The sequence below is a fragment of the Ixodes scapularis genome, unplaced genomic scaffold (assembly GCF_016920785.2).
Source record: "Ixodes scapularis isolate PalLabHiFi unplaced genomic scaffold, ASM1692078v2 PGA_scaffold4__175_contigs__length_147842914, whole genome shotgun sequence".
Lineage (NCBI taxonomy): Eukaryota > Metazoa > Arthropoda > Arachnida > Ixodida > Ixodidae > Ixodes > Ixodes scapularis.
Genome location: NW_024609879.1, coordinates 1,113,464 through 1,141,261, shown reverse-complemented (window position 1 = coordinate 1,141,261; position 27,798 = coordinate 1,113,464). Strand labels below are relative to the sequence as shown.

General features: G+C 46.6%; 3 protein-coding genes and 1 non-coding gene across 4 annotated transcripts in view; 2 read left to right on the top strand and 2 right to left on the bottom strand.

The window, feature by feature from the left end:
* LOC8033199 (transcription factor SUM-1) overlaps positions 1 to 27,798 on the bottom strand; it is a 305,941-nt gene that overhangs the window by 13,753 nt on the left and 264,390 nt on the right. The window lies entirely within an intron of this gene.
* Trnak-cuu lies at positions 3,927 to 3,999 on the top strand. The gene has a single exon. It is a non-coding gene; the product is annotated as a tRNA-Lys (tRNA).
* LOC121837562 lies at positions 17,967 to 18,939 on the top strand. The gene is made up of 3 exons (XM_042293185.1): positions 17,967 to 18,145; positions 18,207 to 18,345; positions 18,568 to 18,939. Exons 1-3 carry the CDS (start codon positions 17,970 to 17,972, stop codon positions 18,868 to 18,870), a joined length of 618 nt encoding a protein of 205 aa, XP_042149119.1. The 5' UTR covers positions 17,967 to 17,969; the 3' UTR covers positions 18,871 to 18,939.
* On the bottom strand, positions 20,105 to 26,369 carry LOC8024706. Its single transcript, XM_040217846.2, has 4 exons — positions 26,115 to 26,369; positions 25,872 to 26,039; positions 22,277 to 22,391; positions 20,105 to 21,624 (listed from the first exon to the last, which is right to left on the bottom strand). Exons 1-4 carry the CDS (start codon positions 26,270 to 26,272, stop codon positions 20,566 to 20,568), a joined length of 1,500 nt encoding a protein of 499 aa, XP_040073780.2. The 5' UTR covers positions 26,273 to 26,369; the 3' UTR covers positions 20,105 to 20,565.

Sequence of the window (27,798 nt, the reverse complement as noted above, 5' to 3'; positions counted from 1 at the left end):
TTTCGTCATTCTTGTCCAGCTCGCTTGCACCTTTGCATTTAATTGCATTATAATCATAACATTAAATTGCAAGCTTCACCCTTGTTGGTGTACGACTGGTGGCAGGTGATAAAACCCGTTTGCTCTACTAACGTCTAACCCCTGGTTAGCTCAGTTGGTAGAGCGCTCCACCTGTAATGGAGAGGTCCCGGGTTCAATACCCGGACCAGGCGGATTTTTTCGGTCGCGCACCAGTCACCTAGCTGTATTTGGAGATTTGTGTTTGTCCTTTGTCCCCCTTGTTCCCCTTCTCCAGGGATTATTTTCGTCATTCTTGTCCAGCTCGCTTGCACCTTTGCATTTAATTGCGCTTATAATCATAATATCTGACGCTTTTAGATGAGAAACCGCTTGTGATAGCCCTGCAGGAGACGTTCAAAACAGCAAAACTCTATGGATACCAAGCTTTTTGAAGTGACAGGGGTGAGAAATCTCGCGTCACAACTTTGATTAAGAGGAATATTGCAGCTATTGAGCACGAAATAAACTCGAAAGAAATTGAGGCAGTGCTATTGGAAATACTTACGGACGAAAGGAGGAATCGAGCGTCTTCCTCTTAAATTTGTATAGTCCCCCAAAGCAGAGAAAGGTGACATCCCTCTTCCGCAAAGCGATTAAGGCAGCCGGCACCAACCCCTTGCTAATTGTCGGTGACTTTAATGCGGCGCACCCGGAATAGGGTTACGCTAAACAAGATCCTAAAGGCAGGCAGTTATGGGAGGATGCGCATGACCTGGGACTCCCACTACACACCGACCCTAGTAGTCCATCCAGTGTGGGTAACAGCGTGTGCGCAGACACCTCCCCTGACCTGACCTTGTCCAAAAATGTGATAGACCTGACGTGGCGAAATTCGGAGCAAAATTTCGGCAGCGACCATTTTATTCTGGCCTCGATCATTAAAAAGGAGTGAAGACGGGTTGTGCGCGTAAACCGAGGATTACCGAATGGGAATTATTTAGGGATAAACGGGAGGAAGCTGCCACTGGGAGGATCACAAACATAGAGAAATGGACGGAGATCCTCAAGCGTCACGTTGGGGAGGCCACAAAGACACTTGAAGGGGACAATGCCCCTGAAGTAGCTGATAGCAAACTGCTTCACATGTGGGAGGCAAAACACGGTATGGAGCGCAGACTGAAGAGGCAAAAATGGAACCGCAATCTGAGAAGGAAGATTGCTAGACATTACAAAGAAATTGAAAATTATGCGATCAAATTGTGCGAACAAAATTGGTGCAGTCGATGCGACGAGATGGAATGGGGCATGAGCCTTGCCAAAACATGGGGTCTGCTGAGACACCTATTAGATTCGACCAATTCGAAATCTCAATCAGGAATTGGATTATCAAAAGCCAGGCACGCGTTCGAGGGAACAGACGCGGAATTAATGGACAAACTAGTCAACATGTATATTGGTGATACCGCTAGTACCCCCCTCTTAGAGTACGACGGAGGTCCCAACGAGGAGCTCGACGCACCCATCACGGAAGCGGAGGTCAGGGCAGAAATATTCGGACTAAAAACAAAATCGGCCCCGGGCCCTGACGAGATAACTAACAAAATATTAAGAAACCTGGACAATGACTCCGTCAGAGCTCTGACGGAGTACATGCAAGATATTTGGACTTAAGGCCACCTGCCTCGGCAGTGGAAGTTGGGAAACGTAATTTTCATCCCAAAGCCGGGCAAACCCCCTAGACTAGAAAATTTAAGACCAATTACTCTAACCTCATGCATGGGGAAATTGATGGAGCGCGTAGTCCAGACCAGATTGACGCGCTTTATGGAGCAAAACGACCTGTGGGCGTGCGAGATGGTCGGCTTCCGGCCGGGCTTGAGTACGCAGGACGTGATGCTCCGACTGAAACATGACATAATCGATTCGCGTTCTAGAGACGCCAAAGTAATTCTCGGTCTGGACTTGACAAAGGCTTTTGATATTGTTAAACACGAAGCGATCCTTAGCGGTCTCCAAGAAATCGGGGTAGGTACGCGAACGTACGACTACATCAGGGACTTTTTGTCAGACAGAACTGCCTGCATAAAGTTCCAAGACATTGAGTCACACACACTAAAGTTAGGGAGCAGGGGCACGCCGCAGGGCTCGGTTCTCTCCCCGTTCCTTTTCAACGTGGCAATGAGGAGCCTCTCAGCAGCTCTGAGGAGCATAGAGGGGCTGAATTTCAGTATTTACGAGGACGACATCAACCTCTGGATTAACCAGGGGTGTGATGCGAGCATTGTGGAGCGCTCGCAGGCGGCGACAGACACTGTCGTGGATTATGCTGCCAATAGAGGCCTCTCATGCTCTCCGCAAAAATCAGAATTATTCGTCTATAACCCAAAGTCTCTCCGATGCAAACGCAGCTGGGATTTTAGCATTAAAGTAGAGGAGAAACCAGTTCCAAAGGTAGATCAGATCAGAATCTTGGGACTATTCATTCAGGAGAATGGATATAATGATGGGGCAATCAAAAGGCTAGAAAGATTTGCCACGCAAGCCCTTGGACTATTTAAAAGGGTCGCGCTGAAAGGACGAGGCCTGAAGGAAAGAAGCTTGCTTAAACTGATTCAAGCATACGTAATAAGCCGCGTGAGCTATGCCACGCCTTTCTTAAACATCAGGTCGGAGGAGAGAAGGAAACTAGACTCGCTCATCCGACGATGCACAAAGAGGGCCCTGGGCTTACCAATTAGCACCTCCACAGTGAAGCTCCTCTCTATGGGAGTGCACAATACCTGGGACAAAATAGCGGAGGCTGTCAGAATTTCGCAGCTCGAAAGACTTAGCCGAACAACCACGGGCAGAGCTATCCTCGAGATGGTAAGCCTACAAACAGATAGGGGACTACGAGTCAAGTCAAGCATTCCGCAGGACTGCCGAGAAAACCTAATCATTCCCCCCCTCCCTCGTCACATGCATCCCATCTTCAACACGGAGAGGAGGGAGAAGAGAGCAGAAGCACTAATCAGACGCTTCGATTTAATGGACAGCAAGTCGGTTGCGTATGTGGACGCGGCAAGTGGCAAGTCGGGTGCGGCGGTCGCCTCGGTGGTTGACGGCCGAGGTGCTCCCGTATCGGCCGCCACCATTAGAAGCCGGAACGCAGAAACGGCTGAAGAAGTTGCGATAGCGCTCGCTTGCGTTGGAACGAAAGCCAATTTTATTATTAGCGATAGCAAAACGGCCATCTGGAATTTTGGGAAGGGTAGGATCTCGCCGGAAGCGGCAAGGATTCTTACCGGTAGACAGCTAAACAGAAAAAATTAGCCTAATTTGGACCCCCGCACATACGTCCGTTCCTGGCAACGAAGCGGCCCACGAGTTAGCCCGAGCCCTCTACTTCCGGGTAACTGCGGAGCCGCCCGACTGCCGGAACATAGACGAGCGTCTGCAAACTTATACGGAGATTGTCGAAAATTATAGATTACAAAGGAAACAGGTGCCACCACCAGACAAAAGTCTAAGCAATAGGGAGGCAGTCGCATGGCGGCGCCTGCAAGCTGGGAACTTCATAAACCCAGTCTGGGCATACCATGTTCGGATCGATGACAGACAACACGATAAATGCAAGCACTGTGGGGCGAGAGGGACCCTTGACCACATAATCTGGGAATGTGCTAGCTCCCCAGGGGCTAAAGCAAATTTAAATTGTGGGGAACCGTGGGAAGCCCTGCTGCGGAGCGAGGTCCCTGCTCCACAGCAGCGGGCCATCCGCCTGGCGGAAGAGGCCGCGAAGAGCCAAGACCTCTTTGCCTGCTTCTAACCGCGGAGGTCCCTGGCCCCGTATCCTAGGCCTGCGTGCCGGGGACGAGGACTAGGTGTCTTCTCATCTCGTGGAACATTAAAGTTGTTATCTATCTCTCTCCTGCATCGGTTATCCCGCCCGGCTAGCTCAGTCGGTAGAGCATGAGACTCTTAATCTCAGGGTCGTGGGTTCGAGCCCCACGTTGGGCGATGTCTTTTTTTTGTGCCATCCACTATTGGCCCTCTCACTCTCCCCCCCCTATCTTATTAATACAACGCTTACACATACACCCGTATCGGTCACGTGAGCTCCGCTTCTCCTGGCTTCTCTCGCAACTCTCGGGGCGTCGCCCCAGTCGATCCCGGTACGATTTTTACAGCGACTGTTTAATTGATTTGCACGCACACAAGCGCCGGTTTCGGCTGAAATTTGGGCAACGTGGCCTGAGACGTGCCTAGAACCCAGTTCAATCGTAAAAAAAAAACAAAAAAAAAAAACGAAATTGCTTTTATTGCCTTAAGATGCAACCGCATCCTTCGTGCCTTTTTGCCGCTTTTTTTGACGGCTTATAACTTTCCTATGTTTAATAGAGTTGGAAAGGTAATGTCCAATTAAAGAGCCGTTATAATGATATACTTGGATGTCGCGGCGTTGCGCTTATCCTTAGTTGTTAGTTTGTCATATAGCATTTAATCGACAACAGTATCAGATATCGGAATTAAAAAGCCGGGAATGAGGTGTACAGAAACTGTACTTTTTAATATAATAAGCTCAAGTTTAAAACGGTGTTATTTCTTCATGCTATAAATACTGAATCAAGTCCAGACTTGTGCATATCTTAGTGTACTTAAGGTACTGTATTTAAAATACTTTCGGTAGTATTTCGGTATTCTCACATACATTTCGTCTAAAGTATTTCCTACTCTATCTTAATTACATGTCTCATTATCTTGAACTCAGTATTTCAAATTTATTTTTCAACCTTCGAAAATATTTGTCGCCGGAGCAATTACCAGGGCAGAACTGAACCGGTTGCAAGCTTGAGGCAAGTGACCAAACACAGGACAGGAAACCGGGCACGAGCCAAACGCTGCCCCCGAATGGCTCATTGGCCAAATTGATCGCCTCAAGCACGCCCGCCCTTATGTGTCCTTTTGTCCATTGTTTCTTCCAGTTGGCTTTGAATGGCACGTCACGATTGAACCTAGCAAACTGCTGGTGACATCATCCAGATTGTACGCCTTTTGTCTGAAGCTACAAAAAGTGCGTAAGCGAAAGATCATGACGCTAAGAGCCGGTACAGTCATAAAGGATCATTTTCGGAAATCGCCGGTTTGGGGGGTTCTGGTATGAAAATGTGCATGCACGCTTTCAAGTGAGCGCGAACACTCCCTCGGCCAAGGAAGCTAGATCCTGCTGGTTTGAGTGAGCTGCAGTGACCTACATTGAACGTCCCCAAAGCTCCTTCTCGCTTAACTTTGGCTCCCAAGTTCGTTCAAAAGCGCTTCTTTTATCTCCTTCTGAATGTGCACACTGTTTCATTCTGAGTTTTCTATCAGGTGGAGCCAGGAATCGAAAGCGGTTTCGTGGACACTTTCTTGTGTTACTTCTGTTTTCCTCTTGAAATCCCTAATATTTTTTTGACAGTTTGATGGCGCAGGCGATCCTTCTCGGTGATGGCTGGGGATACAAAACACTCGCTCTTTGTTGTTCATCAGCGACAGAGACTGTTGTCCTCTAACCGATGCGTCTCCTAAGCGTGCACGTTTCCATTCACTTGCGTACTCATCATGTCTGACTGCCTGATCAACTTCTAGTTTGGGGGGGGGGGGGGGGAGTGTTGAGATACGAGAAAAGGGGGTAAATGTCCATGCGTACTATTGTTCACCCTAATAGGGGAAAAGACTCGCATGAACAAAGGGATGAGGGATTGAAAGTGGGATAGGGTGTTAAAGAGGAATCACAAGTTCAAAGTTCCAGGCGGATTTAAAGGTTGGGAAGAGAGAGGGGAGAGGGGGTGGGGAGTGGGTGACGGGCGCGATAGGAGTGTGGGGAGAAGACATGCAGGGGTCACAGGCGCTCGGCAAGCTCTGTCTGGTGGAGAAACTCTAGCACGGCACGGAAAATGCTCCATGATTGCCGCCGGCTACCAGTGGGAAAAAGGAGACACGTGGTTGTAGCCGTTTGTCCTCCTGCTTTTAGGACAGTGGCGAAGAGCACTTTCCTTGCTGCGTCGTATTCTGGGCAGATGAGGAGTATATGGGTGATGTCCTCGAGGTCCCCACACACTGTGCACTTCGGGCTGTCAACTCGGCCGGCTCGGCCGTAGCGATGAAGTGCTAGCCTCGTAAACGCACTCCCTGCCGGAGTCGATGGAGTAGCGATGCGTCTGCCCTTGTCAGTCTGGAATCAGGGTCTGGGATGGGGGGTGTGCCTCGCGCTGTAGGTGGGTCTGGGTGCCAACTCCTGATATTTCTGGCAATAAGAAGTCTCGCTTCATGAAAGGGTCGGAGGTGGTAATTAGGTGAGGGCAGACCGTATGCGTTCTTGGCTAGGGTGTCGGCGCGCTCATTACCCACAATTCCTGAGTGCGCCGGGACCCACTGAAATGCTAATGTCCACCCGCGTTCTTGTAATGTCGTTGCAAGATGGGCTGTTTCTTGAGCGAGCAGCGATCCCTTGCCGGCATTAGCTAAATTGCGCAGGGCCGTGCGGGAGTCCGTTAATATTACCGCAGCGGTCATCCACTCGGCGGTCCTAAGGTATTCCAGGGCCAAGAGTATAGCGACCATTTCCACAGTCGTGGACGATGTTTCAATGTTTATGCGGAAGGCGTATTCTTTCCCAATGGATGGAATCATTTAAGCGGCGGTTGCCGTACCTGCGCTTTTATTTACGGAACCGTCTGTATATATTTCAAGGCTGTTGGCGTACTTCTCCTTAAGTGCTACTGCCACAGCAGTGCGTGCTACAACTGGATGAACGTCTTTTCTCGCCCGGACGTCGGGGAGTGATCCCTGCACGTTGAGAGGTGGTTCTGTCGAGTGGGGTGGGCGGATGGGGAACCGAGGTCCAGGGTCACCAATCTCATTCGTGAACTCTGCAGCAATTCGGCCGAAATGTGACGAGGACCTCGAGTGGAAATTCATCAGAAGATAATCAGTAGATAGCGCTACATGAACGCGAATTAGGTGCCTTTTGCTGCTCTCCTCTCCCTTGAGGAATAGCGGTTGTTCTCTTGCCTCTACGAGAGTAGAGGCAAGAGAACAACCGCTATTCGGGGAGTTGGAGGGTAATCCCAAACAGAGGCGTTATGCAACTCTGTGAAACCTTTCCAGCTGGTCTCTCTGTGGAACGCGGATGCTAGCAAGAGGTAGCGAATAGAGAAACTTCGACTTTATAAGGCCTTTGTAGAGGGTGATGAACCCGTTGGGACGAAGGCCCTGCTGACTGTGGGCACGGAATTTCTCAGTAGGCCTCGTGGTTGCCGGCACTGTATGAGAAGTCGTTTTACTGCTGGTCTCATCAATAAGATGCCCAAGGTAGAGGTGCGTTTTCTCTCTTGTCACCTCAGTGCCTTCAATAAGGATATGGTGAGTCTGTCTTGCATAGGTAGGGTGGCTGAAAAGCAGGGTTGATTTTTGTGCGAATAGGGCCAATCCAAGGCGCGAAATTTCTGCCACCGTTTTGTCCAGTGCTACCTGCAAAGTTTGGCCGGTGAGTTTTGCCTTATCTGTGGTTCCTACCGCCCATATTGCCACATCGTCTGCATATATTGCAATATTGAACCGCGGATCCAGAGGGTTGTCTGTTTGTGGTATGACTCCAGGAAGGAAGGGATGCCATCGCCAAGCTAAAGAGAAACGGGCTAATCCCTGTGTGATATGTTTTGGGGTACTCGTGGCATTGGGGACCTTCACGACAAATGAACGGTCTTGAAGGAAGGCACGGATGTAGCTATAAGCCCGGACTGATATTCCAAAATTGCTGAGTTGGTGAAGAATTGTGTCATGGGGTAAAGCATCAAATGCTTTACGTATGTCCAAAAACACGCAGTACATCACTTGGCGGGTCGCGCGGGCCTCTTCCAGTGCAGATACAATATCACAGATAGCATCCGCTGTGCAGCGGTGTCTCCTGAATCCAGAAAGTTGACCAGGTAGAGCCTCTGTTGCGTCCAGATGCCAAGTTAGGCGCCTGAGGACTAGCCTTTTGAGAAGCTTTCCAACGCAGCTGGTCAGTGAAATTGGTCTATACGACTCGGGTGACGTGAGCGGTTTGCTAGACTTGGGTATTTATATCACGTGCGAGAGCTTCCAGGCATCAGGAATCTCTGAAGTTTGCCACACGTGATTGAGCGCCTGAAGAAGATTAGGGTAATGACACTCGTCGATGTTGCGTAGGGCTTGATACGTGACACCGTCTGGTCCTGGAGCACTGCGGCGCGTGCATTGCGCAAGCGCTGTCTTCAGCTCGTCAACTGTAAAATCCGTGACAAGATAAATAGGAGGAGGGCCATCCGGGGGTGAGATGGTGAAGGGACGATACCCCGCAAGTGACGGGATATTTCTAGAAAATTCGTCGGCAAGGAGCTCTGCAGTCGCCTCTAGTGTTAGCTGTAGAGAAATGGCGAGTCCAGCAGTAGGGTGTGTCGGCAGTTTTTCCGCAGAGAGTGCTCTGGCTATTTTCCATGGTTTAGTGAGGCTTCCTGGGGATCCGAAGGAGGCGCATAGCTTCAACGTAAGCATAGCTGCTTACGTTGAAGTCGAGTCGTATGTCGGCGAAATTTCGCTTCAATCTTCCGGTGGTGCTGCCAGTCAGCTGCAATGTTCGTTCGGCGAGCTTTCCGCAGGGCTCTCCTGTGAGCAGCGCGCAAGTTGGGGTATTCTAAATCCGGTGCAGGCCTTTGGGTTGGCAAGTTGACTGTTCTCGTTGATAGGCTGAGGGCGTTCGTGATTGCTGTGCCAGGATCGTTCATTGGTCCGTGTTCCAGGGCTTTGCTGAGATGTTGGCGGAATAAATCCCAGTGTGTAACTCCTGGTTCTCGTATGAGGTGATACTACCATGACTGGGACATGATCGCTCTCCCACGTGTCTGCCATTACAGTCCAAGAGGCTGCAATGTCCCGTGGTGCAAAGGTCAGATCTAGAACACTGCCGTGGACACCCTGACGGACAAATGTTTCAGAGACGTCGTTGAGGGCCTCCAGGCCAAGGGAGGTGGCAACGTCCCCAAGTTCTGACCCCCTTGGTGTGGTCCGATTATCACCCCATGTGCTATTGTGGGCGTTGAAGTCCCCGCAAAATAAAAGTCTGCCGGGACATTGACGGGCTATGTCCCTCAAGATTCTTGCGTCCCAGTCGGCTGTGGAAGCTGGAGCCACGTACACAGACACCACTGTGAACTCCACCCCACGAAAGCGAATCGTGGCGGCCACGTATTCTGCGCTGTTTGAGGAAAACGCAGAGAGGTCGACGTGGTTATGCGAGAGTCCAGCTTTCACCAGCAGTAGCGCTCGGCTTCGTCCATTTGCTAGCGCCGGCGCACTGCCGTAAATCACGTATGGTGAGAGTCTAAAGTCCCCAGGTTGCGTTAATGGCTCTTGTATGGCAAGAACGTCCACAGGATTCAGGAAGAGATGTTGTCTGAGGTCAGGGAGGCGTATCCGAAGGCCACGAGCGTTCCACTGTAGAACTGTAGGTAGGATCGGCTTGGCTTTGTTCTTTACCTGTGTTGCCACGCTGTACGTGTATGAAGATAAATGTTGAATTGTTATTAGGAAAAGAAAAGTATAAGTTGGGTTCATTTTAGAATGCTGTCGACAAGTGGCTCAATGAAGGAGAGAATTTGCAGCAGTGTACGCGCCCCTGGGAACGTCATGATGGAAATAAATTCCCGTGCTGTGGAAATCACAAGGCGAATCAAGGTGGACAGCGTTGTACTGCATGAACCTTCAGAAGCTGTTCTGCATTGTGATGCTTCAGGAGCTAGAGGTATTTGAGCAGAGGCAGTAGCAGCTGTAGGCAGCCTAGGTTCACTGCGTAGTGCCTCGGCGTAGGTGTGTGGAAGGTTTAGTTCTGGAATTGATACCAGAGCCAGGGCCGACACAGAACAGACATCGTTGGTAGGCATCTCTGTTTCCATGGAGCTCACATTCTCTTCAGCAGGATCTCGCGATGATGGTTGTCGGTGGTCTGACGAGCGACGTCTGGAACGTCTAGGATGCCGTGGCTTGTCCGGGGAGGCAAGGTCCCCAGTCGCTGCTGGGTCCTCTTGCAGGGTTTGCTTAGATACATTAGCCTTGCTTCCGTGACTCTTGTTGACCTCAGCTCAAGCTTCAGCAAAGGGGATGTTATTCTCGCAACTATAGCGGCAGATACTTCGCTGTTTCTGCCACTGGGAGCAACGCATTGACGTTGTTTCGTGGAATTTCTTACAGTTAATGCAGCCCGGGCGGGGAGCGTCGCATTTGTCAGTGGAGTGTGGCTTTGCGCACCGGAGACATTGTACCTCTCGCTGGCACGACGCAGACACGTGGCCAAAATGACCACATTTCTCGCACTGCAGAGGGCTGTTGACATGCAGAGTGACTTGGTGTCGGACCAATCCAACATAGGCATGTTCTCGCAGCGTCGGTGATTGAAATTCAATACGAACGGTGCGCGACTTGCCAAGACAGCGCACCTCCTTTATGGGAGCGTCTGAGCGCATAGGCGCAAGTAGCACAGCGTCAGTAAGTTCTGGATAAACGTCGTGAATAACACCGACACTGGAGGTCTTCCCCCTTGGTTCAAAAGCCCGTACTTTTATACCGCAAGGGGTGGTCAACTTCAAGAGCATTTACGTGGTCTGACCGTTTCGGGTGTCAACAGCAATCACGTTTTTCCCCTTGTTTGGGCGCACCTCAATAATGCAGGAGGGCGCCAGTTCCTCGAAGGTGTCTGAGAGGCGCAGTGAGTTGATGGATTCGACGCTCACTGTCGGATCGGCCGGGGTAAACAGGACGACGAGACCGGTGGTCGGCTTCGACTTCGTGTCGATGTCTCTGCAACGTTTCCGTTTACCTGAGGTGACCTCCTGGTACGGCATATCGCTTGATTGGTCTTCATGAGGCAGCGCTGAAGGTATGCTGGGACCACCGTTGATCGGGATCGTCGCATTGATTGGAGTGGGCTGGGCACTGTCTTGTGAGACAGGCGGTCCGTTCCCCAAAACATCATTGGACAGAAGCGCAGGAGATAGAACAAGCGGAAGGTCGCCCAGCGGAACAGGCATGAACATGCTTCACCGGGTTGAAGGCAGACGGCTAGGCCATCCAAAATCCACCCTAGAGGACTGTGGCCTTTTCTGTTCGTATCAGCGTTATAAAAGAGGCTAATAGAACAAAACTGCAGAGTACTTAGATTAATTGAGATCAGGAGCAGGTATCAGGACAGGATGCCAACCTCGTCGTCGTCCCTTCTAGTTCGGCTGTTCGTGATATGCAATTCCAGACTATGTGTCAAGCATATTACGAACTTATCGCCGAATACGTCATGAGCCAATCCTCCCGCCAAACTAAAGACACATTAATTTACGAAACCATCTTTCGACATTACATTTTTCAGAACTTGCGTATCTATAGATTGCACGTGAAGTTTCGTATTCAGCCTACAACTTTTCCATTTAAGTTATGACAAGTTGCAATCTCTTAATGCAAATGGCGACACGTGTTCAAGAATGGCTTGATGTGCGCTTGCCGTCGTGTGCCTCTTGAAACGCCACGTGGGAGAAACGGCGCCTTGCGTTCTGGTGTCAGATGCCTAAATCAACATTCCCTAGATGCCCGCAGTAAGAGAGCCAGAGATTATAAATCAACAAGAGCAAGGTTGCTCAGCACCAAAGCTGCATTTGATTTGCGCGCATTCCACTGCGCGTCGGTAGGCATGCCTGGCGCCATCCATATGATATGAGCACCGTGCAAGGGATAGCGCCAGTGGCGATTTCCCCACGTATGCCAAAAAGAATACAATTTCCTTATCGATTACAGAAACTGTTTTCGCGATTTGATGCTTACATTTTGTTTCGCAGAAACCTCGGTGCGTCTTAAAAAAACACAAAAAGAAAAACAATTTTTTTTAACAGTCTGGTCTGGACACGCGTGTCAAAAAATTTATTTTACGCGAAAAATAACTTTTTTAAAGCAATATTAACGGCGCGAGATGAGATTTAGTCGGTAGTCAACTCCTTTCCAGTTGTTTTCTCTCTCGCTTTCATGTTGAGGTCGAAAGAGCGAATGACCTTTCCGTGACGTCATGGACTTTGCGCGCAGAATTTCAAATAAATCTCGCGCCATCAATATTGCTCTAAACAATTTTCTTCCTCATAACATTTATTTCACGACACGCGTGTCTCAGCCGCAGATTGTTAAAAAAAAAAAAGAAAAAGAAAAACATTATTATATTTTTTTAGGGGCTTTTTAACACATAAAAAATAAGACTTGGTGGCAATTATCCAAAGCGCTGGACTGCAGATCCCTCTTTGGCGGGTTCAAATAAACCCCTTCAAAAATTGGGGCCCCAATCCACGCTGTGAAGGTGGTCGGTCAGCGAAGCTGTGGTATCACCTGCAACGATTGCCTACTGCACTATACGAAATGCCGCCGCCTGTCGCAGCACGCCACCGCTGGTCGTATTGCCATTTCTTTTCCCTTTGCCGCTCCTAATATTCACGCTGCTCCTTGGGAGTCCTAACTGTGCGTGGCCTATTCATCGCGGTGCTGCAGCAACAATGAAATCAGTTGCCATACTCCGTTTCATCTTACGTTTAAGCGCAGGGGATGTCAAGAGCCATCGGAGCCAATCGGAGGCCGTGTCAGTGTCACGCAGGGTGCCGAACCGGAACCGAACCGAACCGAAAACCGGAACAGAACCGTTATTTTTAGCCGAACCGGAACTGAACCGAACCGAAATCTTCGCCTCCATCTTGGAACTGAACCGGAACTGAACCGGAAAAAAATATAACGGTAACCGGTTTAAAACGGTTCACGGTATTTTTTTTTGTTAGTATTACAAATTTATTATTTGGGAATAAAAAATTGGCACGTGTATTCCTCTACGTATTGATCAAATCGTCATATACAGAATTGCAATGTAGAATAAATCCTGGTTTTTTGCGGCGCTTTCTTATTGGCACTATGATTAGCCATGTGTCACATTGTCACGTGACGTCATGATGTCAAGACATGCTGTCAAGTAATGTCACATCACGTGACCCCGTGACTTCACGTGACTCACCGCGTTAAGTCGATTCGAATTGAGGACGTCGCTAGATCTATTAACGTTGTTGATACCGTGACATCACATGACATCACAACTTCGCACTGAGAGTCACGTGACACCATGATGTACCCGATTGTCATGATCCCGAGTCAAATGCTCTGGTTCATGACAACCAGTATCGCCAAACATTCGGGTAACGGCTCGTGTTCAACTCAAAGATTATGATGGGCCCGAGTCCCACTAGAGCTAGAAACAGAAACAAACAAAAGCGACAAGCCTCAGACACCTGCAGCATGTTCGCGATGGTACCTTTATACGGCTTTGAGTTGTTCGGTGCTCGCGAAGCTAGCACGAGTGTTTACAAGCCTGCAAATGGTACCATCGTGTGCATGATACTCGTGTTTGAGCATAGCCTTCTTTATTCTACAAAGCCTGTCAAATCGCGAAATACTCTGGTTTAAGGCTAGCCGCTGTCGTTTGTTTCTGTTTGTCGCTTTAGTGGGGCTCGGGCATTATAGCCCAACTAAAATTATATCTGAAGATCAGCCCATGCTCTCTGCTTTGCCAACCCTGCGTATGACTATGATAAACACTGACGGTGTATATATTAGGATCAGATCACGTGGCTGATAGTTCTAATTGTGAGTTGAGGAGGGGAAAGCTGTTTCATTTCTTTCTTTCGACTGTCTGCCATTTCGCGGAGGGGCAAACTAATGGATGCTTTTGCAAGTTATCAACGTCAGGGATTACAACTTAGCGGTATTTATTGAACTCAAGGTAAAAAAAGAAAAAAACGCTGCACGACCCATTTTACAAGTATGCACACCATTTAGGCTAAACATGTTTTCGTTATTGCTGAACTGCCTCAGAAAGTTGTCCCGAGAATAGAAGTGTTAAAGGGTCTAAATATGACGTATTAGTCCGACGTTACATGGAACTATTAGTGTGTACGGGAGGGATACCTGAAAAGAAAGTTCCTAGTGGCCTCACGGGGATAGCCGAACGTTGGCAGCCGCTCTAAGTCTCACAGGAGTGTCGTTCTCAAGTTCTCCAAGTTTCGACGGCCCTGTATTTTGTTTAACCTTCACAGTTTGGTGCAAAGTTAAAGCAAAGAAGAATTACTGTTAACAAGTGAGACAAATATAATTGTCGAGTGAACACCACTCAATACGGAGCAGGCAATCCCTGAGGAATAAAAAGTATCTTGAGGAGCAACTAAAAAAAAAAAAAAAAGGAGTGGGGAGGGGGCTAGTTTTAAAGCATACTGTGTCGTAAAGATTCCTCTGCCCCACATTTTCGGCGCAGACTAGAAAGCGTGGCCTGGAAACGATAGTGCCAGATGGGTAGTTGGTACAACTTTTATTTGTAAAAACACTCTTGCCAGAAAGCACGTTTTCGTCGTGCCAGATACTCGCGCCGTGCCTAACGACGATGTACCAACAAGAAAAATCTGTGCCTCTCAAATACATAGCTTGCACTGAGCGCGAAACTTTTGCAGCCTGCATTTTTCCAAACCGGATTTGATTTTCTCAGCAAGAACAACTCGCAACGACAACCAGTATCTAGTGCGATTACGTCACGTGCAAACCATGTTAAATACTTCAGCTTTCTGGTGAAGTGCGACGTTCGCAACACCAGCAGTAGACGTCCAATGTGTAAAGTTGTGTAGTATTTATAGCAGTCTCGCGATGATATACGGCAGCCTAATGAAATGTTGGAGCACATGACTGATAAAGAACAGAGTCGTGAAGGAAGGTCTCAAAACAAGTGCACGTAAAACCTAAGATAACATTAGCCTCCCGAGGTAGTATCTCGCGACGTTCCGAGCTTAGGCAAGCTGATGTCCAAAAGTGATTTATATTAGGATTCTAAAAAATCTTCGTTTGCCCTACGCGGATTCTATGTTTAATTAGGAATATCATTTTATGCATTTCTATGCATTTCTTTTTGCAGTAAAGCGTTGTGTAAGAGATTATTTAGAAAAAAATGCGTGTCATCTCCTTATTTCTGCACATTTCGTGTATTTGCCTTCCGATATATCATGTGACCACAGTGTTTTTTTGGCATACCCTGCAACCCACTATTTCACACTGCAAAACAGCTAACAAAAGCACGTTGCCGAAGACACAACAGCTGGCGTATTTTCGAGTATCGTCCTTCCGTGTCGGTCTCAGGCGGTTATGTGAACTTCATAAAGTCAAATTTATCGATGATAATAAAAATATACCTAATTCCTGTCTGAAGATTTGGCAGCATAAATAGAAGATCCTCACCTCAAAGATATATAAGTAAATGCGCCTTTAAATTATCTGAAAGATGTTCTGCAAATATTTCTCGGCGCTTTTATCCTCTATAGACGTGATAGGTGATTTTGAAAAGCTTTAAATAATTTTTTTTTATTTTGAAGCTAATTTAAATAACTATATGTGTTCCTCATGCATATATAACTTCTCAAATATATAGAAGTTTATTATCGCGTTTTTTATGTGTTTTTATTATCACCTTTTTTTACTGGAACGAATGGTGGAACTATGACGATTGCATACTTAAACTCTCAGAAAGTGTCCAATTAAGTAGCTTCCGAATTGAGTAGAGCATGAAATACCACTTTGTTCTATTTAACAAAAATCATCAATTAGCGAGGGTGATGCTTATTTGCAAATTAAATTGACCTGCATTTTGTCAAGAGCAAACCTCAACATCCAGGCTATGCCAGTTTATCCAATATAAGAAAATGTTCACATGGGTAAGCACTGTTTTAGGTCAGATTCGATCTCAGTACTAAGGTGCTCATAGATTAGGGTGAACAATTTCAGTCACTCCTTTTCGCATGATTCGTCGCCCGCATCATGGTGCTGAGAGCAAACAATGCTAGTTAGAAAAACAAGCATTGCGATTGTCGCTTAGTGTTTCTATAAAATATAGACTGGAAGGACTTGTCCCGTGACTTTCGTGACAATTTGAAAATTATATTCCCTTAAGCTCAGTCGTCTCGTCATCATATATATATTGTGAAACGTATTCCGTAAAACACATTTTATGGTATATATGGCGACGAGGTGCCCATTTCATGAATGTATTCACTGTAATTAATTCCTTAGTTCAAGGGCAAAACCACGATTCAACATGTAATACTGCGGTACAAAGTTGTACCAATCACGGGTATTTAGGCAACCTACTTCACTTCGCGAAAAACATTTCGATTCAGGTACAATGTATGTGACTCTGGTAAACGAAGGGATGTTGAATCGTATAAACACGACGTTTTGTATGTTAATGTAGATTTTCCTTTCTTGTTGTGTAGGAATAAATAACAGAATTTTATAATTTTGGTACCTGAAAATAAAACTGAATTGAACAAACGATAAAAAAAAACTATATACTGTAAACGACTTATTTTTCGTGGGCTCAATATTTCGTGATTTAGGTCAAAGATGAAGTTTTGGAATAATTCGCGGGTTGTAATTTTCTCGACGCGGTGGAATCTCAATATAAATTTCAATCTGTTTACATTTTACCGAAATTGTTCGCGGGACCCATTTTTCGCGAATTGTAGGCGATTCGCGAAATTCTCAAAAATAGGTCCTCGCAAAAATCAGATCGTTTACAGCAGTTAGTTTCACGGCCTAAATAGCGCCTATTGACAGAACAACGCGGAAAATATATTCTCAATTTAGCGGTTCAAACCGGTTCAAACCGGTTCGAACCGGTTTGAACCGTTATTTTTTGCGCCCCGGAACTGAACCTGAACTGAACCGAAAGCCGTGAACCCGAACCCGAACCGAACCAATAAAAATATCGGTTCGACACTCTGGTGTCACGTGACTTTAGAGAGGGGGCACAGCGACGCGCGGAAAGCGTATCACATGCCACGTCCACAGAACGGGATTGGCTAAGATAGCTCGTAGCATCCGCTGCGTCCGGACGTAAGGTGAAAGGCTAGTGACGTCAATCCCCAAGTCGCAAGCTGCCGTCACCGCGGCAGCAGGTGCCGTTATCATCCATTATGCGGTTCGCACTTCACACGAGGGCTTCAAATGACGTCAATCCCTTCCGAAGCAGCTGGAAACCTAATCTTTACAGGAACGCGTGGGAGGGTGTTCATAGCGAGCGGGCACGCCGACCGTGTCGCGACCGGCGCCTATTGTTCGTCGTGCCCTGGCGGAAGACGGCGCTATTTCCTCGGGAGGCAATGGCGACGAACAGCAGCGCGGAAGGTGTCCCCGTCGTGATTACGACGGGATTTCAAGCGGTCACGAATCCTGAAAGTTTCTTTCGTGGTGCTAATTTAACGAAGGGGAAGCTCCTCCACGAATCTGGCCACGTTTATGACGTGAAGGAGGTCCGTTTCGACGGACGAGCGGATGTCACGGCGCGCTGTGTGCCGCAGACAAGACTGAGCGCACCCGTAAAGCACGTCGAGCTTCACGTAAGTACATAAGAGTCAGTTTTCTTAATTTGCGTTGAGGGATTGCTCTAACGAGGTACATTTATTCCGTTCTGAATTAGCTTGACAACAACCGGGCGATTGTTTCCGCACAATGCGACTGTCGTGCTGGCGTCGCAGGGAGGTGTAAACACACCGCGGCAGTCGTCGTGTACTTGAAGGAAGATGTAGCAGCATCAAAAACGAGCTGCGCAAGGAGCTGGGGCATACCGTCATCGAAAAAAACGTACCCTAAGTTCTCCCGAGTGGCTCCCAACTCGCAGAAAGGTGCGTGCTTATGCATGTGTACAAATTACTCTTTTGAATGTTTTAATTAGCACTTAGCTCTTTTGCCACGCGATAGTCGAGAACAAATAAGCGTTGCAACTTTGCTTCTCCACCATGTGTGCAGGAACATCAGTGTCTGTCTGTGCTGTGGATGTGAGTCACGTTAAACAGTTCTTCGGCGATTTGAGTTGCCCCCTCAACGACATGTTGCGAGCGGAAGAGCTGGTCTGCGACCAGGATGAGGAATCTGTGGAGCAGCCACCCTCTCCAGAGGCCCTGGTGCTCTTTGATTGGCCATTGGAGGGATTCCACTACAGGAACTTCTTCATCGAGTTTGAATCTGGAGGGCCCATTCAAAAGGAAGAGACATTTGTGGAAAGGTAAGGTGGCGTGCATTGTGTTAGTATCGATCTCCTAATTTGTATAAAATGTATCTTGCAGCCTGCGAAGTCGTGAGAGGGCTGTCTACGATAGGAGCATATGCAAGTCGTCTGAAGAGATTCAAAGTATCTGCAGGAACACACACTTGTCGAGGGACACCTGGCGGAAGGAGAGACTGCCTCGCATTACAGCAACAAAGGTGTGCACCATTTAAATAAGGACAATGTCAATATCTTTTTGTACAAATGTAGTACTAGATATTCATTATTTTCGGATGGAACAACTCCTTGGTTTGTACTGATATATCTGCCAATGGCGGTCAAAGAGGCAAACATCCTGGGTCTAGGAGACGCGGCTTCAGCTTCAGAATCGAAATGTTCTCGTACGGATGTTTACAATTTTATTTCTTTCCACTCGGTAGGCACATAAAGTAATACGCTGCCAAGGAGACTTGCAGAAGCTTGCCAAGGAGATGGTGCTTGAAGTGCCCTTTTCGTCCCAAGCAACAGCGCATGGGGTGCGTTACGAGCCAGAAGCTCGAGCCAAGTTTGAGGAAGAGCGCTGCGTCAAGGTCCACCAGTTCGGGCTTGTTGTGATGCCCGAAGATCCCTGGCTGGGGTGTTCTCCTGATGGACTCTTCCGGTACGTATTAAGCTGGAACCTCTTGGATAGCGTCAGAATAGCAGCAAGTGGTTCGCTGTGCCTTATCTTCTGGTTAGCTTAGGGAAAGGCAAAAGTTACGACCCTTGTGAGCCAGTAAGGGCGGTCCACTCAGCAGCTCGTCACAAGAGGCACACCCCGAGAGTGCATTGCCACATGTCTCATTGTAATGCTCCGATAGGCATATTGCTCCAGCTGCAGCTCCCGCTGCTTGCTTGGGAAGCCAAGTCTCTTTGTTGAATGTCGGCTGCCATTTTGAGGCTTCCAGGCGGTTACACTAAAAGTTTCTCCTAGTAGTTTCTGGTAGCTTTGCACTTCGCATAATTAGATGCTTACTGTTCCACCGCAAATAGTACACATGCATGTAATATCCTTAACTGTACATAGCTTTCGGTATTGGCTCGTACATATTTAAATACAATGTATGAGCTTCAAAAACAGAAAAATGCTCGTGAATCACCAGGAGGTGCTTTCCGCAATTCCGCTTCCAGAATGTTTTATTAGCAATCCGTTTTCAAACAGCAGTCCTAGCACGCATAAGCCAGCTCACCACATTTCGTATCTTCAGGAACGATGAGGGCAAGGTCAACTTGCTTGAAATCAAGTGCCCTGCCAGCCGGTGGAAGAAACCATTGACGGAGAAGCCACTACTTGCATATTTAGTGGAAGACAAGCATACCAAGATCATCAGCTTAAGGCAGTCACATCCCATCTACACTCAGATCCAAATCTGCCTGTATGTCCTCCAACTAGAACAGTGCGAGCTGTTCATCTACTGCTCCATAGACCGGAAGACGTTCCGAATTAAGCGGGACGAGGCATTCCTCTCTTATGCAATCCCATCGCTTAGATCATTTTATTTCACCTTTTTCATACAGGAACTTGCTGCACTTTGTTGAAAAAAAGCAACCTCCACAAATAACGCTAAAATGTGTGTAGCAAAAAAACTGGGATGGATTCAAACGAGTTTGGGCGAGTTGGTTCAGGATCTAAAAGGTTAAGAAGCGTAGACAAAACGAGGACGGGAAAGGAACGAGGACGGGTGCTAACTCACAACTGATTTTATTAGAAATTCATCCTAGCTTATATCCACAAATTCCGTTGCCCGACTTGCATCGCAACAATTCGCCACTCCTACATGCAGCCATCCAAAAAAGAAACCATTCTGATGTAGAAAAAAAGAAGGCGCGCTAACGCACTGGCCATAGGGCCTCGATAACCTCTCTTGTGCGTTAGTATGCCTTCTCTTTTTCTACATCAGAATGAGGTTTCTGTTTTGCATGGCTGCATGTAGGAGTGGCAAATTGTTGCGATGCAAGTCAAGCAAGGGAATTTGTGGATATAAGCTACGATGAATTTCTAATAAAATCAGTTGTGAGTTAGCACCTGTCCAGTCATATTCGTGGCTTCCTCGTCCTCGTTTTGTTTGCGCTTCTTAACCTTTTAAAAAACTGAGAATTGCAATACACTGTACAGAAGCCTAAATAAAAAATCAAAACACTATTTTGTTTCTGAATCATTATTGCACGAAGGCATTACTAAGGATTGCAAAGTGATCTGTAAACTGAAAATAATCTTGTATCCTACTGTTCTCCAGAGGCCGGGAGAGAATGCATCATGAAGGAAACACCACAAACTTACGGTTAATTTCTTTTGAGAACAAACTAAAACGCAGCTTTTTTTTTCTGTTTTATTCGTTGACAGATCACTGAGGCTTAAACTTTTGCTCTTTGCCGAGTCATGCAGCTTAGGCGGAAGACTACTGCTCCTTCTGTGACTTAAATATCCCTGGCCTTAGGTTTGTTAGGACACATAAAATGTGCATAACATTGTCCAAGTGTGGGATCAGGTGGTGCGAAATACGTCTGGTGATGGTGTAGATTTTCACCCTTTGAATAACTCTTTCTACGTGTATCCTGACGGAGGCAGTAGCGTACGTAGAGTCCACCTCTACCTCGGTAAACTGTGCACCCGATGCAAACGGTGGCATCACCAACGTGGCTCTTTGGGCGCCGACACCAGTCACTATCCCTGGGAAGCCTTTGTCAGCGAGGACAACATCGTTTGGCTGCAGCTTGAGCAAAAATCCAGATTCTACTGTGATGGCAGTATCGCTTGTGCGTCCTCCAAACCCATCAGAAAGAAACGTCACCAGCCCGCTGGGTGCAATTCCGATTAAATACTTCACAGTGAAGCATCCCTTGTACTGTGAGTACCACAGGTTTTGCTGCTCGACGGTGGGGGGCATTTCAACTGTCATCTCTGTGCAGTCTATAATAACCCTGCAAAGAGGGTAGTTAACCTTAAAACTCGGTGGCATGGTAGCCTGAATGGCGGCCCTACTCGGCCACCAAATCCAGCTCTTTGTCCTGGCACAGAGGGTTTCTAGTGTTCGCGTAAACATTCGTGCGGCAGTCCTGCGGTCCACAGTGAACAGAACCCCCAAACATGAAAATGGCACATTGTGTTTGAGCTTAATTAAAAACAGCAAAAGCCAATTCTCGGCCGAGAGCTCATTCTGCCTCCTTGGGACATCTGGAAGCAAGCTTAAAAGGAGAGCAAATAACGAGAAAGATGTGGCACTAAGGCTTTCCAGCCTCGCCTCATCATGCCGAACCGAGTTGTAGCCCATGAAACAAGGCTCTTTGTAGGCTGGTCCCACTCCCTTGTCCACGACTGCTGGTTTGTCCGGCCCGCTTCCTTGGTCCAGTACCGCCTTGTGGCTGACAAAGGTTGCAGCCTCATTTCCCACGATGCAACAAAAGAACTGGTTGCACAGTGAGAAATCTGTCCCTTCGTCATTGGTCATGGTGCAAGCCTGCAAAAATATTTAAAAAAAAATATTTTAGATTGAATCAAACAGTTCATTTCTATGCAATATTTGTCGGCTTCCCAGTTGCATGTAAAAATTCTAGATTAGTTGATCTTTATATACAATTGCATTAGAAAGAAAAATAATAGTTTAGAGGGCTGAGTTCCAAGTTTTCATGAGCATCTGGCATGCCGCATCACAACATTATGAAATAATTCAGCACTGTACAAGATTTGTGGTACAAAGAAATACCTCGGTTGAGCAGTCACAAAAAATGTAATTACCCTCTTTTAGACAACAGACACCGTGGCCATATTAAAAAATTTTGTGATTGCGATGGCATCGGGTTGCACTTGCAGAGTTCGCTTCGGACTGGTTCTCCTTGTTGCCTTCGGTAAGTGCAATGCATACTGGGAGAAAGCTAACACAGAGCCAGTGTGTGTTAAAGGAGCTCGCTATCAAAGAAGAAAGCATCCTGGGTTTGAAATCTTTGGTTTTTGGAATGTCATGGCTCCCAGCAATAAATACTTAAACCAGTCACATAACAATGACCGATATCCAAAGCACCGCCATTTTAACGTGGTGTTGCTAGTGGTGCCATAATCATTAGTTAGATTAAAAAGCAGTCGAAGAATTGGCACTTCAAAGTCCTGCTTACGTCGACTGTTAAAGGACAAAGTTGGGGTAGCTCCGTTGGCTGCTCCATGGTCGCGCCACTCTCGGGTCCACTTGTCGCTGATGCTGCAACACTGTGCGCGTCCCTCTTCAGTTTCCTGAAAAGACGCATTTATCCGTCAGTAGTAGTGTGTACTGTGTTTGTAGATATACTTGTGCATTAAAGGGGCTATGCTACAAATTTCTAACTGTTCTTAAATACTGCGCAGAATGAATCCTTCACGCTAATAACCTACGAAACAGACATTAGTTTTACTCTCCAAGCAATGGTAGTCGCAGAAATAAATAGAGAAAAAAGGGGCAGCATTCACCCTCTCAACTCGCAGAAAGAATCGGCCATGTGACCTGGCGACGATTATATGCCGCCATGTTCACCATAGCCACGCACTGGGCTTAGCAAAGCATAGGGTGCTTGCGGGTTCCCGCACATTGTTAGAGCTCGCCTACTCTCGTCACCCCGGCGATTAGGCTCCGAGCCACTACCCGAATGTTTGGCGAGGTGTTGATTGTCACGAGCCAAAGTCGAGTGATGACGCAGTGCTTGGATCCAGTCGATGTGCCTTAATCAAATAGCGTCAGATGAGGATCCTGTAGTGAGGTGAGAGGTAGCACGCAGGATTATTTTTCCATTTCATTTCATTTATTGTCCTCAAAAGCATCTGGCGATGCATTACATGAGGGGGGATAGCAAAAAATGGGGAAAAGTCGCGATATACACATTACATTAGTAAAGAATGATCTTGGACTGGTTCTCACATTTTTATTTTTATTTATTTATCGATACTACTAATCCTCATAGGAGGATTTTTGTAGGGTGGTACAAAAAACACAGATGCATAACCATAGTGCAGAAAAAACAGTTATACAGAGGATAAAAAGTATATGAAACAAACGGAGTGGATGAGACATAGTATGTTCACATCATGAGCGCTTCGACATCATCCATGAACTGTTTCAGCGAGCTAGCGTGAACAACGTGTCGGGGCAAACTGTTCCATTCCTGGACTGCTAGCGGAAAAAATGAAAATTTAAAGCAATTATTTTTAGGTTGGAACTCCCTGAATAATTTCCCATGGTTTGAACGGGTTTCTCTTCCATCGTGGGGAATAAGGTATTTAGACTTTTCTATTTTAGTCAAGTTATTGGCTATTTGGTAAATTAATTTTAATCTCGTGAGCTTAGCTCTTATTTCTAAGGGCTGCACGCCGAGCTCTCTACACAGCTCAGATGGTGAATCTCGCGTGCCAAACTTATTAGTAATAAACCTTACAGCGAGCCTTTGCACTTTGTCTAATTTTTGTATGTTAGTTTTTGTGAAGGGGAACCAAACAGGGCTGGCATATTCAAGCACAGGCCGAATAAGTGTCGTGTAGGCCAACAGTTTGGTATCGCGGGAAGCGTATTTTAATCGCCTTCTTATGCACCATAATTTCGTTAGCGCTTTTTTGGTCACTCCGTCTATGTGCATGCCCCAGTCAAGATCACTTGTGAACAGGACACCTAAGTACTTGAATTCATGAACGTTTTGTATATTGTTTCCATTGATCTTATAAGAATGATTAAATATGTTTTTTTTCCTACTTATGGACATGGCTACTGTTTTGTCTGTATTAATAAGCATCTGCCATTCTTTACACCAGTCTGAGATATTGTCTAGCGCGCTTTGTATTTTTAAGTGGTCCGAAGAATTTGTTATTTCAGAATATATTATGCAATCGTCAGCAAAGAGTCTAACGTTAATGTCGATGTTATCAGTTATATCATTAATATAGAGCAGGAAGAGGAGGGGGGAGAGTACTGAACCTTGAGGTACTCCTGAACACACGGCCTTATTAGCTGAGCTATTTCCGTTAATTTTCACGAATTGAGATCGTCCAGAGAGGTAGTCTATAATCCAATTTACAACTTGTCCGTCGCCTAGGATTTTCGTTAACTTGAAAATTAGTTTGTTGTGGGAGACTCTGTCAAACGCTTTTGACAGGTCTAGAAAAATGACATCCACTTGGCTTCTTCGATTTATAACCGAGGAAAAGTCGTGCACGCTTTCAATTAACTGGGTTATGGTTGACAATCCGGATCGAAAACCGTGCTGGCATACACCTAAAACGTTGTTTTCTTCGACGAAAGCAGTGATATGCTTTAGAATAACATGTTCCAATAATTTGCAACATGTTGATGTAAGTGAAATGGGCCTATAATTTGAAATGCTCTCTCTACTGCCCGATTTATGGATTGGGATAACTTTAGCTTGCTTCCAGTCGGGTGGAATTTTTGATTCTTGCAGCGATTTCCTATATATTAGTGATAAGTATTTTGACACCCATTCTGCGTACCTTATCAGAAATGCGTTTGTAATATTATCTGGCCCGGCACTTTTTTTAGGGTCAAGATTAAGAAGAAGACAGAGTATGCCGGCCTCAGATATTGTTATGTTGCCCACCGTATCTTGTAATTGCATATTCATGTAGGGTGGCATAACGCCGTTGTCGCGTGTAAAAACTGAAAGGAAATAATCATTGAAGTTGTTTGCCTTGTCCGGGCTATTGGCGATTTCTGTATCGTTTTTTCCTTTTGCGCGCGGATTTATATACCTCCAAAATTTATCTGGGGCTGTTCTGATGAAGGAATAAAGAGTTTCGTTGTAAAACTTCTTTTTAGCGCACTTTATTTTGCTCCCGAGTTCTTTAGTTAAGTTCGTGATTTGTTCTTTCTTCGATGCATTTTTCGTAATCTTTGTTTGTTTTTGGAGCCTGTTAATTTTTCGCTTAGTATGAATAATTTCACGCGTTATCCAAGGATTTCGCTTAGCGGTTCTTTTGATTTTAGTTGGAATATAGGTATTCATACAATGGGAAATTATTGATTTGAAGGAATTCCAAAGGTCATTTGTGGAACTATCTGATCGTAGGGAAAGTTCATAAAAAGGGTCAAAGTGAAAATCGAAACAATCCAGGATGGCTACATCATTAGCACGATTTAAGTCTAAAACTTGAATAACTTTGCTTGAATTTTTTGGCACCGTATCTAGTCTAAGCGAGGCTACCACAATGTCATGGTCAGATATTCCGTCAACGATGTTCACGTCTAGTTCTTTTAGAAAGTAGCCGCTCACGAATATCAGGTCCAGGACACTCTGCGAGGAAGCCTGTGTACGCGTAAAGTCTGACACAATCTGGGTCAACTCATAACTAAAGCAAATATCGCACATAGGATTTGTTCCGTCAAGGCATGCTAAGGGGTCTTGAGGAAGAACACAGCAAATGCCATACACACAGCGTATGACAACGTAGTTTCCCTAGACTGTGTGTCCCATTCTACGTCACCGAGCTTTGCGAACAAGAGAACAAAGAAAATGGGTGACTTTTATCTTCCCACTTGCACCGCGTCAAAGAAGCTTCTGTATTAGTGGCGTTGCGTTCGAGTATACTTGGATCACAGTAACGCCAGTCCGCGTATGTAAAGAGAAAAACATTCCAACAAAATTTAGTTGCACAGCCTAGCCTTCTTAAGAGACTCCAAACATCGTACAGACTCGTTAGCAAAAGAAAGAAAGGTAAGCTGCGGGAACGAAGAGTCACCTGTCGTGTCGTTCTGCGATTCCCAGCACCTCTCTCTTCATGTAGGCTGGCGGAAAGATCGACGGGTTATAGGCTGGATGGGCGACCTCGTTCCGCTTCTCGTTCCCGATGAAGTGCTTGCTGCATATTTTGGAGTTAGCTGTGGGTTCCCACGTTGTTCCATCGGCGCTACAAAGAGTCAATTTATTATTCGTCAGCAGCTTAGTGCAACACGGGATGTGCAGGTAGAAAAACGCCACTTACTTGCATCGACGCACAAGTCGAATCCAGGCCGCGCGGCGCTCCACCTCGTACGGTTTCGAAGGGAAGCTATAGAACCTAGTGTCGGGCGCGTTCTCGTAGGTATTGCTGCAGCCAACCACACAACAATTGTTATGGCTTTTTTTCTTTGGAATAGGCATCTCAGAAGGTGCAGTGACTACCGCTACAACACCACAGCGATTGCAGAAGCCTCCGTAGCTGCCGTGGCAGTGTCCGCGGCCTCCCGGTGTGGCCGACACGTTTGCCGCTAGGGGCGCCCTAGTCGGCGCTTGAATTACGTCTGTCCGGTCCCTATATTGTTCACACGCGCTTTATCATCTATCATGTAGTTTTGATGGTTGTTTTGTTGATGCTTGTTTTTGGTTTTCTTTGTTGAAACGGACACTGAGCTGTATGCTGAATGCCTGATTTCGAAGGAGATAAGCTGTTTTGCCTTCAATTGTTCGCCGGGAGATTTTTTTGCTTACAACAACCACACGAAACTTTCCTTGGCTGGTAGAGGTATACAGCTTCGCTGTGAAAACTAAAAGGGTCAAATTGGACGTTGAGTGTTTCTACAGCGTAAGGTCGGTCTGCCTGGATGGGGCGACACTGGTTAACACAATAGATGAGCAATTGCGCCAGTGCAGTCCCAGACAACGCACCATATCCCAGGGATGTCCCAAAAACCTCCCGACTTCGCAAAATCCAACTTTGCTATCCCTAGAACCTCCGTGGGACATGATGTCCCTCGGGAATTAGACACCGGATGAACTGGGGATGTTAGGGGGATTCAACTGCTATTTATTTGTACCCTTTTCCTCATAGATGACTCAGAATTTTTCCGGAACAAACGAGTTGCGTGCTCGCAGCTGCGCATGCAGGTCGGGCGCTCGAGGTGGGCTCGGCCCACGGGCTCTTCACCGCCGCTGCCGGAAGCGGCCAACAGGCGGCGCGAGATACGAGCCAGCACATACGTAGATTATAGTGACTTACAAAACGTAGAATGAGCTCTAATTTCCGAATGAATTTGAAGTTCCAACCACGTTCGAAATTATCAAAAGCACAGGGTGTGGCGTTGCGGCCGTTTGGACCACCACATTTAACACTATTAAAAACAAATACCTCCGACTTGCATATCAATACCAACAATTTATAGGACGTTTCGTCTCCTATGCGGGAGACATCATCAGTGCGGCCTATGAACGACGCTACGACGGACGTAAACGAAGTTGAAACGAGAGCCGACGATGATGATGTCTCCCGTATGCCATGGAGGAAGAAGTCGGCAGAACGGATGAAGAGTAGGAAGAAGCAAGCGTTGGATTGCTGGTAGCTAGTCGGGTGTTCCCAGGCCGCACTGATGATGTCTCCCGCATAGGAGACGAAACGTCTTATAAATTGTTATGCAAGTCGGAGGTATTTGTTTTTAATCATGAATCCCGGCTTTTGGAACATTTTTGCACATTTAACAGGAAAACGTTGTTTAAAGAAAAGAGTTTATTTTTAGAGTTTAATTAAAGCTAGAAAACAAAAACAATTTTCGCTCCCAGGGTGTGTGCAGTAAAGTTTTAGTTTAGAACGTGATTTATTAGCCAAAAAAAATAATCAGGGAGTGGGATTGGGGAGGGCACCGGTGACTGAATTCGAGGTCTGGGTGCTGGCATATTAATAAAAATCAGGTTAG

What these genes read in the sequence shown, in the direction of transcription:
- LOC121837562 (XM_042293185.1), top strand. Translation starts at nt 17,970, where the DNA reads ATGTTGCGAGCGGAAGAGCTGGTCTGCGACCAGGATGAGGAATCTGTG. An exon ending in GAAGAGACATTTGTGGAAAG is followed by an intron (nt 18,146 to 18,206) that starts GTAAGGTGGCGT and finishes TGTATCTTGCAG; the next exon opens with CCTGCGAAGTCGTGAGAGGG. An exon ending in CTCGCATTACAGCAACAAAG is followed by an intron (nt 18,346 to 18,567) that starts GTGTGCACCATT and finishes TCCACTCGGTAG; the next exon opens with GCACATAAAGTAATACGCTG.
- LOC8024706 (XM_040217846.2), bottom strand. Translation starts at nt 26,272, where the DNA reads ATGCCTATTCCAAAGAAAAAAAGCCATAACAATTGTTGTGTGGTTGGC. An exon ending in CGACTTGTGCGTCGATGCAA is followed by an intron (nt 26,040 to 26,114) that starts GTAAGTGGCGTT and finishes GACTCTTTGTAG; the next exon opens with CGCCGATGGAACAACGTGGG. An exon ending in ATCGCAGAACGACACGACAG is followed by an intron (nt 22,392 to 25,871) that starts GTGACTCTTCGT and finishes GCGTCTTTTCAG; the next exon opens with GAAACTGAAGAGGGACGCGC.